We start from the raw sequence: 12,456 nt of genomic DNA on the forward strand, positions 1-12,456 counted from the left end.
TGACAGAACACTAAATAAACTCTAATAAGTAAATTTTTTAAAAGAATTTGTTCTCTGCGCCAACTTTTGGGATGATAAAAATAGGTTTTTACAGAGTTCCCTTCATGGCTCAGCGGTTAACGAACTCGACTAGTATCGGTGAGGATGGGGGTTTGATCCCTGGCCTAGCTCTGTGGGTTAAGGATCCAGCGTTTCCTGAGCTGTGGTATAGGTGGCAGACCCGGCTCAGATTCTGAGTTGCTCTGGCGTAGGCTGGCAGCTGTAGCTCAGATTGGACCCCTAGCCTGAGAACTTCCACGTGCGGCAGGTGTGACCCTAAAAAAAAAAAAAAAGTAGGTTTTTACATCAGAGGGTATTTTTAGAGCCCAGCTTGAGTCCTCCGATGACTCTCTTCTCTCTGATGTTTGTTTTATCATGTGAAAAAATGGGAATAAGCAACAGTTTCCTAAACTTATTTTTCTTTCATCCTAAGAGGACTGGCAGTTTCCTTTCATTGAAGCAAGACATTTATGACCTTTACAATTCCTCAAATGGTGAGACCAGGTCTAACTTAATTGTGTATCCTTTGCAATCATACTATAGCACAGTATGCCTGGAATGGCTATTCAGTCTAGGTTTGATGAATTTGAACTTGAAAGTAGTCCTGGGAATTCTCGTCGTGGCTCAGCGGTTAATGAATCCGACTAGGAACCATGACGTTGAAGGCTCGATCCCTGACCTTGCTCAGTGGGTTAAGGATCCGGCATTGCTGAGAACTGTGGTGTAGGTCGCAGACACGGCTCAGATCTGAGTTGCTGTGGTGTAGGCCAGTGGCTACAGCTCCAATTAGACCCCTAGCCTGGGGACCTCCATATGCCTCAGGTATGGCCCTAAAAAGACAAAGAAAAAAAAAAGACAAAAGACAAAGAAAAGTAGTCCTGTTCTTGCCTGTCAAAATATCTTAAGCCCTAATGACCAACACTTCATTTAACATTCAGAAATTATTGAGTGCCCCAAGTGTCAAGTACAGTACCAGGCAGTTAGGGATACTAAAATGATTAAGACATCTCACTCTGCCTTCAGTAGGTTCATGGCGTATTGACACTTTTCCCATAAATTATCCAAACTGGTATTCCGATCTCAGCTATGCTGCCTATGAGTGGGTGACATTTGGCGAGTTACTTTTCATCTTTCGCCATTTCCTCATCTGTAAAATGGGGAGGTGATAATGCCTTCAATTATAGAGCTGTTGTGAGGATGATGAGATAATTGTGCAAAATGCTTGGTGCAGTCTGGAGTGTAGAGCATAGCACATGCAATGTAGCATACGCCAGTTTGAAGAGCAAGGGGAAAAAAGTCTCAGAGAAGACTAAACTAACAATAAATCATTGTCTTCAGGCCAGCTGCAAATACATTGTATCCTCAGCATTTTGTTTGGTGTCTAGCCCAGAGTGAGGACTCAATAAATACTCATTGAATGGATGAATGAAATGAAGGAGAAATTGGGTCAAAAGGCAACTCTGCACATACTCCTTTGCTGCCCGCTATACATCCAACAATATGTATGCTCTCAGCTTTCAGTGGTTTAAAACTGCTTGGTGATGGCTCCTCATAGTCCTCATGGTCCTTTCTTAGTTTTGCTTTTCCAGTTCAATTCTCTTCTGTGCCCCTCCCCACTCTCTCTAGCGAATTTCAGTGCTAGTGTAGTCACAAACCTTTGTAGAGAAACTTGGCCAAGTGACTTAGTGGTTAAGAGCTCAGGCAATGCCAATCAGACAGATCTGGTCAAATCCTGACTCTGCCATTTGTGTGATCATGGGCAAGTGACTTAACTTCTCTGAGTTTCTAGTTCCTCATCCATAAAATGGGGGCAATAATATCGAATTCACAGAGCTGATTTGAACACTTAATGAGATGCAGAAAGCCCTTAGCACAATGACATGCAGTAAGTGCTCAAGAAGTAGAAGCTGTTATTGTTAATTATATTTCATGGCTGCAATGTAAAGATCAGCTTGTAGAGTGTGGTGAAGACTTTGAAGGGTTTAGAAAGGAGTTACAGAAAAAATGGTTTTAACACATTGGAAATGAAAGCAGAAAAAGAAGGGGTGAATCTGGGTCAAATTGAAGAGACTACCACTTCAGGCAGGGCAGGATCATGGTTAAAAGCATGTGTCTGTTGAACTTGCTGGGTTCAGATCCCTTGTTTACTACTTACCAGATGCATCTCAGTAGACAGGTGATCTCTCCTATTGAGGCTCAGCTTAGAAAAATAGGATTTGCTAATAGTGTCTAAATCCTATAGAGCTGTCCAGAGAATTTAGAGACATGTAGTTCTGGCACAGGGTAAATCATCAGTGGTTGTTCATCTTCATTCAGGTCTTGTGGTACTCTCTTCCTAGAAATATCCCTGTAATCCAGCTTCCAAGGCTGGAAGGAATGATGTTCACAAAGGACTAAGAGGAGACCTAGTCATGTTCAGTAGACAATAAAATAATCTACAGGAGTTCCTGCTGTGGTTTAGTGGGTTAAGAATCCAACTGCTGGAGTTCCCGTCATGGTTAGTAACCATGAGGTTGCAGGTTGGATCCCTGGCCTTGCTCAGTGGGTTAAGGATCCAGCGTTGCTGTGACTGTGGTGTAGGTTGCAGACTCGGCTTGGATCCCGCATTGCTGTGGTGTAGGCCAGAAGCTACAGCTCTGATTTGACCCCTAGCCTGGGAACCTCCATATGCTGCGGGTGCAGCCCTAAAAAAGACAACAAAACAAAACAAGAATCCAACTGCAATGGCACAGGTCACAGCTGTAGCTCAGATTAATTCCCTAGCCCAGGAACTTCCATATGCTGCAGGTTAGGCCATAAAAAGAAAAAGAAAAAGGAGTTCCCGTCGTGGCGCAGTGGTTAACGAATCCGACTAGGAACCATGAAGTTGCGGATTTGGTCCCTGCCCTTGCTCAGTGGGTCAAGGTTCCGGCGTTGCCGTGAGCTGTGGTGTAGGTCGCAGATGCGGCTCGGATCCTGCGTTGCTGTGGCTCTGGCGTAGGCTGGCAGCTACAGCTCCGATTAGACCCCTAGCCTGGGAACCTCCATATGCCGCGGGAGCGGCCCAAGAAATGGCAAAAAGACAAAAAAAAAAAAAAAAGAAAAAGAAAAAACGAAAAAGAAAACCCCAAAATTTCCAAACGTGAGGCTTTTCAATAAGGTGTTTATTGGAGGGCACAGTGTACGGGTGAAGGCTATAAAGCAGATAGGGATGACATTTTCGAGGGGTGATACTTAGCTCTAACAGTACTTCTTGGTGTCCAGGTTCTTGTGCTCCTTGTTGTATGGGGCCTTTGAGAAGCAAATGGCAGCATTTCGGTCACAGTTACAGATGAAGGCCTCACAAGCATTGTTTTTGCCTGGAAAAGAGAAAGAGCAGAGGACTGAGTCAGAGTGGATGGATCACGCTTCGGTTTTTGTTTGTCTGTTTGTTTGGTTTTTGGCCACGCCCATGGCATGCAGATGTTTCTGGGCCAGGGATCCAACCTGCGCCACAGCAGTGACAATGCTGGACACTTTTCTTGCTAAGACACCAGGGAACACCGTGGACGGTGTTTTGTACAACCCTGGGGTGGGAAGAATTACCTGAAACGATCTGGTGGCTATTCCGTTGGTGCAAATTTAGGGTTGACTGATAAAGCAAATAAAAAAATACTGGAGGAGTTCCTGTCATGGTTCAGTGGTTAGCGAACCCAGCTAGCATCCATGAGAATGCATGTTTGATCCCTGGCCTGGCTTGGTGGGTTAAGGATCCAGCGTTGCAGTAAGCTGTGTGGTAGGTCGCAGACACGGCTTGGATCCAGTGTTGCTGTAGCTCTGGTGTAGGCTGGTGGCTACAGTTCAAATTAACCCCTAGCCTGGGAACCTCCATATGCCATGGGTGAGGCCCTAAAAAGACAAAAAGACAAAAAATTTATATATACTGGAGGAGTTCCCTGGAGGCCTAGTGGTTAAGGATTCAGCATTGTCATTGCTATGGCTCAGGTTCAATCTCTAGCCAAAAACAAAAACAAAAACAAAAAAGCTGGAATTTCAAATCAACAATGAATCCAATATTTGGGACAGACTAAAAAAAAAAAAAAATCACTCCTTGTCTATCCGGAAAGCAAATTTAACTGGAAAGCCTGTTTTATACAGTGATCCTAGATGTAATAGCTACTTTTTGGAAAGTTCTGTCTATTTCACACCTCTAAATGAACTCACTGCTTTTAAAACTCATAAAGCTGCAGAGCTCTGATAACATAGGCAAACAATTGCAAACTCTGTGGAAAACATTAAAACATATACTAAACTAAGTATTGTACATTTCAACTTAGTAAAGTTTCATAAGCCAATTTCTCTACTTTAGATTTTATTTAAAAATTTTTTGGGGAGTTCCCATGGTGGCGCAGCAGAAATGAATCTGACTAGGAACCAAGAGGTTGTGGGTTTGATCCCTGGCCTCACTCAGTGGGTTAAGGATCCCTGTGGTGTAGTTTGCAGATGCAGCTTGGATCTGGTGTTGCTGTGGCTGTGGCTGTGGCCAGCAACAACATCTCCGATTAGACCCTAGCCTGTGAACCTCCATATGCCGGAGGTGGGTGCTGCCCTAAAAAGACAAAAAAAAAAAAAAAAAATTGCCATACCCAGGGCATGTGGAAGTTCCTGAGCCAGAGATCGAACCTGCGCCACAGCAGCGACCTGAGTCACTGCAGTGACAACACAGATTCTTACCCACTGTGCCACAAGAGAACTCCAATTTCTCTAAATCACTTTTTAAAAAAAATTTTAGGGCTACCCCTGTGGCATATGGAAGTTCCAGGGGTTGAATCAGAGCTGCAGCTGCCAGCCTACACCACAGCCACAGTAATGTGGGATCCAAGCCACACATGCAACCTACACTACAGCTCACGGCAATGCCAGATCCTTAACACATTGAGTGAGGCAAGGGATTGAACCTGCATCCTCCTGGATACTAACTGGGTTCGTTACCACTGAAGCACAATGAGAACTCCTTAAACCACATATTTTTAAAATTACAGAATGTCCTTGCAATAAAATATTATACAGATATTTAAAATAATTAAGTATGTCTATAAAACATTTTCCAAGATATTTTCTTTTCTTTTTTTTTTTAGGGCTGCAGGTGTGGCATAAATGGAAGTTCCGAAGCTATGGGTCATATTGGAGTGATAGCTGCCAGCTTACACAACAGCCACAGCAATGACAGATCAAGCCATGTCTGCAACGTATGTTGCAGCTTGCAGCAAGGCTAGATCCTTAATCTACTGAGTGAAGCCAGGGATCAAACCCTCATCCTCATGGATATTAGGTTCTTAACCCATTGTGTCATAAGAGAAACTCCATGTACAGTGTTTTAAAACTGGAATGTGTCTGTGAGTGCAAACCAAAGGGCGATGGAAATCCAGAATGCTGGGCTCACAGGACAATAGCCTACATCTCTCTGAATTGTCTGCTCTTTACTACCGCCTTCAGAGAGGGACACATTTCACCTTTTCACCATGAGCGCTGTAGAACTTAGTGGTTAAGACCAGAGACTTTAAAATCAGAAGCAACTGGATTTCCCGTCATGGCTCAGCGGTAATGAACCCGACTAGTATCCATGAGGATGCAGGTTTGATCCCTGACCTCGCCCAGTGGGTTAAGGATCCGGTGTTGCTGTGAGCTGTGGTGTAGGCCAGCAGCTGCAGCTCTAATTTGACCCCTAGCCTGGGAACTTCCATATGCCACAGGTGTGGCCCTAAAAAAACAAACAAACAAAAACAAATCAGAAGCAACTGAATTCAAATGCTGGCCCTACCACCCATAAGTTGTGTGACTATTTTTGAGCCTTACCTACATAACCTATAAAATGGACTTAATAAAACCCATCTCATATAAATACCTAGCCTGGTACCTGATACATGCTAGTTCCAAGCTCTTTTTATGAAATAATGGAGCAGTATAGAATGGCAGTTAAAAACAGAGGCTTTAATTTGAAAAAGAATATGTGTGTGTGTACATATATACATATATGTGTGTATACATGCATATATATATATATATGTATATATATGTATGTATATAGGGGGTTACCATTGTGGCTCAGTGGTAATGAACCCAACTAGTATCCATGAGGACACAGGTTCGATCCCTGGCCTCAATCAGTGGGTTAAGGATTCAGTGTTACTGTGAGCTGTGGTGTAGGTCATAGACATGGCTTAGATCCTGCATTGCTGTGGCTGTGGTGTAGGCCTGCTGCTGTAGCTCCAATTTGACCCCTAGCCTGGGAACTTCCATTTGCCTTGGGTGCAGCCAGAAAAAAAAGCAAAAAAAAAAAAAAGGTACATATATATATGTATCTGAATCACTTTACTGTACCCCAGAAACTAACACAACATTGTAAATCAACTATATATTTTTTTAGCTTTTTTTTTTCTTTTTTAGGACCACACCTGTGGCATATGGAAGTTCCTAGGACAGGGGTCAAATCAGAGCTGCAGCTGCCACAGCAATGCAGGATCAGAGCTGCATCTGGGACCTATGCTGTAGCTTGTGGAATACCAAATCCCTAGCACACTGAGCAAGGCTAGGGATGGAACCCATATCTTTACCAACACCATGTCATGTTCTTAACACTCTGAGCCACAATGGTAACTCCATAAATATAGTTTTTTAAAAAAAAAATCAGAGGCTTTGGAGTCATAGAGACTGTATTCAAAAATCAAACACCACCATTTATGAGCTGTGTGCCTTCCTTTAGACAATTGGCTCAGTCTTCTAAGCCTCAGTTTCCCCATCTGTAAAATGGGGATAATAACAGTATCTATTATTTTTTTTTTGTCTTTTGTCTTTTTTAGGCCACACCCATGGCATATGGAGGTTCCCAGGCGAGGGGTCTAATCAGAGCTGTTGCTGCTAGCCTATGCCAGAGCCACAGCGACACCAGATCTGAGCCTAGTCTGCGACCTTACACCACAGTTCACAGCAATGCCAGATTCTTAACCCACTGAGCAAGGCCAGGGATCAAACCTGCAAACTCATGGTTCCTAGGTGGATTCGTTTCCGCTGTGCCATGACAGGAACTTCTATTATTGGGTTGTTTTGAGGATTAAAGGAGACACTGCCTGGCACCAGCAAAATGATCAGTCAGTGGTGGTTATCATCACTATGACTTCCCCCCATGCTTAGTGAGGGCCCTTGATCCAACAACGAGTAAACCTACTGTTGCAGGTGATCTCAGTGTTAGAACATGAGTAGGAGTAGCTGTTGGTGTAGGGATTGTCCACGAGGAATTTACAGCTGTCCAGGTTCTTGGCATCTCTGTAGCAGTTGTCGTGTGTCTCGCAGCACCTGGAGATGGGGAGGGACAGAGCTGGGCAGGAGCAGAAGTAGAGGGCAGCAGGTCAACCTGTCCCTGTTCTCTCAGGAACCCGTGGGAATGTTTTGGCTGACATGCTCTGGGAGATGCTTGTCCTGTGGCTTGAAAAAATTAAGTCTTTATATCAGGTCAACAGAAGGTGATTTTCAGATGTTTGCAGGGCTACAGTACAAGCCTGTATTCTGAAGATGCAGTGATCGGGTGTTCACCATTGTAGAAGAGGGAATCCTTGCAGTGATGCTTTGTGCTGCAAAATTCTGCCACTAGAGGGCAGAAGCATCCACTAGTTTACATCTGGCCTGTTTTCCATTCCTAATAGTGAGCAGTGGATTCAGGGTCTTCTTAGAACACATGTGTTTATATAAGAGATAAAAGTGTGTTATCCTTAACAAATAGGCAAATCTCCTTTCTGTGCCTTGTGAGATCCTTGGTTTGTGCCCCACCCCCGTCCAGAAACACTCTGCAGGTAGATAGATCACTCACCTGTCCAGTTCATCCACAGGGGTCCCTGATCCACCTAGGCCACAGTAGCAGCCATAGTTGTTGAAATCCAGCAAGGGGTCACTGCCGGGGATCGTGCACTTAATCATGCTACGAAACTGCCATAATGCCCTTGAGCTGATGCCTTCCTGGGCAGCGCCCACTGCAAGAAGACACAGCCAGAGTTCAAATCCATCCTGGTTGGCTCCTGGCACCCCAGAGGCCCCACTGCCTGTCGGCTCCCACAAGCCCCATGCTGTGCCCTTGACCCTGGCCAGCTGCCTCCCCTGCAGAGTGGTGGACACAAGAACAGGTAAAGTGAGTCGGGATTTTTTTTTTTAATAAAAACTTTTGGAAAATATAAAATATATATTTTTTATATTTATAAATATATATATATATATATATATTTTTTTTTTTTTACTGCCACACCTGTGGCATTTGGAAGTTCCCAGGCCAAGGGGGAATCTGAGCTGCAGCTGCTGGCCTACACCACAGCCACAGCAAGGCCAGATCCCAGCCACAGCTTGTGGCAACACTGGATCCTTAACCCACTGAGTGAGACCAGGGGTCAAACCTTCATCCTCATAGATACTGGTCAGTTGGTTACCGCTGAGCCACAATGGGAACTCCAAAATATTTATATATATATATATATTTAATTGAGACAAAATTCACATAACAGAAAACTCACCATTTTAACAGTTCAATGGTTTTTAGTATATTAATGGAGTTGTGTAACCACCACTATTAATTCCAGAACACTTTCATCACTTCCAAAAGAACACTCTATACTCATTAACAATCGCTCCTCTTTCCCCCCCTCCCCTCTGGCAACCATTAGTCTGCTTTCTGTTTCTATGGATTTGCCTATTCTGAACACTTCATATAAATGAAATCATACAATATGTGGCCTTTTTTTTTTTTCTTTTGAGAGCCACACCTGTGGCATATGGAAGTTCCCAGGCTAGGGGTCGAATTGGAGCTGTAGCTGCCGGCTTATGTCACAGCCACAGGAACTCGGTATCCGAGCCACATCTACAACCTACACCACAGCTCACAGCAACACTAGATTGTTAACCCAGAGGGCAGGGCCAAGGATTGAACCTGTATCCTCATGGATACTAGTTGATTTCTTAACCTGCTAAGCCCCAGCAGGAACTTCTGAAACATCTAGGTTTAAATGCAACCTCTTCAGAGGTCCTTCCTGAGCACCCAAGCTAAGTGGCTCCTTTACTACTGCTTTTCTTCATATTATTTGCTTCATATTACCTCTAACCATCTGTATCCCTCTGTTTATTTAATGCCCCTCTCTCATAGAACCACAAACTCCTCAAGGACAGGCCTCATGCATTTTATTCCCCAGGGCCTGACCTTGGGCCTGACACAAAGGAAGCACTCAATAAATATAGGATGAGTTAAATGAATGAAATCATCCATACATGAATTAAAGAAATTGCCTGGCACATAGTAGATACTCAGTAATTATTAAATAAGTTTTAAAAGTCTGCTTCTAGAAATTCTTGTGTTGCTCAGAGGGTTAAGAATCCCAAGATGCTGCTGTAGCACTGGTTCGATCTGATCCCTGACCTGAGAACTTCCACATGCTGAGGGTGTGGCCAAAAAAATAAGTCTGCCTCTGGCTAAGTATTCGCCCAAATCAAGCACAAGGCTTGGCACGGCAGACTTAAACAAGCAGGACACTTTACCTACCCTGTGAGTTTGGTGTCCTAAAGAGAAGATGGCACTAAGTGATTTGGGGATCCTGTCCAATCAGCCACCAGCGTTGACTCTCTGCCACATGCCTGGCCCTTCCTTTCCTTGATCTGCTATGGACACTGACACCCCCTGCGCTTAAACTCCAGAGCAAAGGAAAGGTAGGAGCTGGCTGCTCTCCCCCCTGAGCTGCCTCTGTGGTGGCAGGTGACAGAGGCTGTGTCCAGGAACAGAACCTGGAGCCAGGTCTGGCAGGAGTGTCCTGGCCACCTTGGCCCATCTCCAAACCCTACTCCTGCCTCCCTGTTTTCTTTCTCTCTGATCCAGCCAGCTTTGCTCTTTGTAGAGGCCAGACCTGCACAAAATTACTGCTCTGTTTGTGTATGTGTGTGTGTGTGTGTGTTCCTTAGACAGGGAACATGCCTCATTCACCTCTGAGTCCCCAGTCTCAACTGTGCCTTGGAAGTTCTGATACCATCAATGTGGAATGGATGAATGAGGTGGGATCTGAATTCCAGTAAATTCTAAGTTCTTTTCGTTTGCTTGGTGTTTTTGGCTGTGCCCTCAGCATGTGGACGTTCCCCAGCCATGCATCCAACTCAAGCCACAGCAGTGACCCAAGCCATTGCAGTGACAATGCTGAATCCTTAACCCCCTGTGACACCAGTGAATTCTGATTCCATGAATTCATTCAATAAAGGTGCAAACAGCACCAGGGATTAAAGAGCAGTACTTTTATCCCTGCTCTTGTGGAGACTATGCTTTGGTGTGGGTGTAGGATGACAAAAGAAATGAATCAACAAGATATGAATTGGAGTTCCCGTTGTGGCTCAGTGCTTCAAGAATCCAACTAGGAACCATGAGGTTGCAGGTTCGATCCCTGGCCTTGCTCAGTGGGTTAGGGATCCGGCGTTGCCATGAGTTGTGGTGTAGGTCGAAGATGTGGCTTAGATACCTGCGTTGCTGTGGCTATGGCATAGGCCGGTGGCTACAGCTCCGATTTGACCCCTAACCTGGGAACCTCCATATGCGGCGGGAGCCGCCCAAGAAATGGCAAAAAGTCAGAAAAAAAAAAAGATATGAATTGCAGGCAAAGGGAGGTGCTAACTTCTTATACCAAGGCCATATGGCAGAGGAAGAGGAGAGGGGGCCCTCTGAGCTTGGATGGACAGGGGTAAGGCTTTCTGAGAGGGGTCATCTGAATTCAGATCTGAAGGATGGAAAGGTGCCAGCTGTGGGGGGCTTTGAGGGAACCCCAATATTGGAGCTCTCATGCCCCATCATGAGCTCTGAAAAAGACTCTACATCTGGCCAGCCCTGTGAGCTGTGGTTCCCAGGAGGAGAGAGATGTCATTGCAAGAAGAGATGGAGCTGGGGGAACTCACCTACCTGTGAGCAGAACAGCCAACACGAGGAATTTCATCCTGCTGTCAGGTTGGTGAGCAAAAGGCTCATGTCACTTATGGCCTCTCTTCTTATAGCCGCCCTGCTGCCCCAAGATAAGACTCTAGTGTTTACTTTGCTCTCTGCTGACTCTGGGTTGGCCTTGAGTGTGTCAGCCACAGGAACGATCCTGAACAACAAGCAAGCCCTGCCAGCCGGGTTTTGGGGATGGGGTTGGAAGTAGTGGATATACTTGTCATCAGGACTTTTTTTTTCTGTTCTGTTTTGGTTTTGGCCACCCCCAGGTCATGTGGAAGTTCCCAGGCCAGAGATCAAACCCACGCCATAGTAGGGACAACATGGGACCCTTAACGCACTGCATCACCAGGGAACTCCTATTATCAGCCCTTTTTGAAGGATTATTTCTGGAGTCGAATATCTTGGAATCTTTACCCTTGCATTCAACCCTTTGCATTCAGTCCAGCTTCATCAGAATGCGTGGGGGGGATGGGGTGGGGGAGCAAAACTGTCGACTCCATTGAACAACTGGGATGGGAAGGAAATGATTACTGCTTCTGTGTTTTCTCGTGTGCTTAAGCCTGAGCCATGAGTCTCACTGAATGATCCCAGCAATTATGCACCTTGTAGATGGGGAAATAGGTTCAGACAACAGGAGCAAATTGCACCAGGTCACACAGCTAGCAAAGGGAAAGCAGGAGCTCAAACTTAGGTATGTCTGATTCTAAGGCACACAGTTAATTTTTTTCTTGCTTCATCAACATCACTCCCCTCTCCCCATTCCCCACTGTGGGTTTGTAAGAAAAAGAAAACCCTGGGCTTTGGGGTTCTAAAAGCTTGGCGCTGACTTGTAGACTAAAAAGGGTTTTAGAACGATCATATCAAAGGTTTATATAACATTGTTTAGGTGAAATTCACATTATAAAACATTTACTTATGAAGTATTATTTATTACTACTAATTGTTTTTTTTGGCTGTCCTTGTGGCACATGAAATTTCCCAAGCCAGGGATCAAACTGCACCACAGCTGAAGCCTGAGCCACCGCAGTGACAATGCTAGATCCTTAACCCTCTGTGCCACCAGGGAACTCCTAACCATTTTATTTTTAAAGTGAACAATTTAGTGGCATTTAGTACGTTCACAGTGCTGTGCAACAATCATCTCTACCTAATTCTAGAAAATTTGTTTCTTCTCCAAAGGAAACTTTGAACTTATTAGCTGTCACTTTTCCCCAGCCCCTGGCAACCACTAATCTGCTTTCTGTCTCTACAGATTTACCCCTTTTGGATATTTCACACAATATGTAATATTTTATACTTGGCTTAGTGGGTGCTAGCCCATTTGGTTTTTATGTGATCTCTGCAACAACCCTGTGACTAAGGGAGGCCCTATTGTTTTATTTATTTATTTATTTACTATTTTTCTTTTTAGGGCTGCACCCCTGGCATAGGGAAGTTCCCAGGCTAGGGGTCAAATCAGA

General features: G+C 44.7%; 1 protein-coding gene across 1 annotated transcript; it reads right to left on the bottom strand.

Moving 5' to 3' along the window:
- PLA2G1B (phospholipase A2 group IB) lies at window positions 3,228–11,023 on the bottom strand (the record flags this gene model as incomplete). Its single annotated transcript, NM_001004037.1, is given in 4 exon segments — window positions 3,228–3,377; window positions 7,223–7,350; window positions 7,862–8,021; window positions 10,964–11,023. Coding segments are annotated over 4 exon segments (441 nt in total). The 3' UTR covers window positions 3,228–3,258.

Source organism: Sus scrofa, chromosome 14, assembly GCF_000003025.6.
Source record: "Sus scrofa isolate TJ Tabasco breed Duroc chromosome 14, Sscrofa11.1, whole genome shotgun sequence".
NCBI classification, from domain to species: Eukaryota; Metazoa; Chordata; class Mammalia; order Artiodactyla; family Suidae; genus Sus; species Sus scrofa.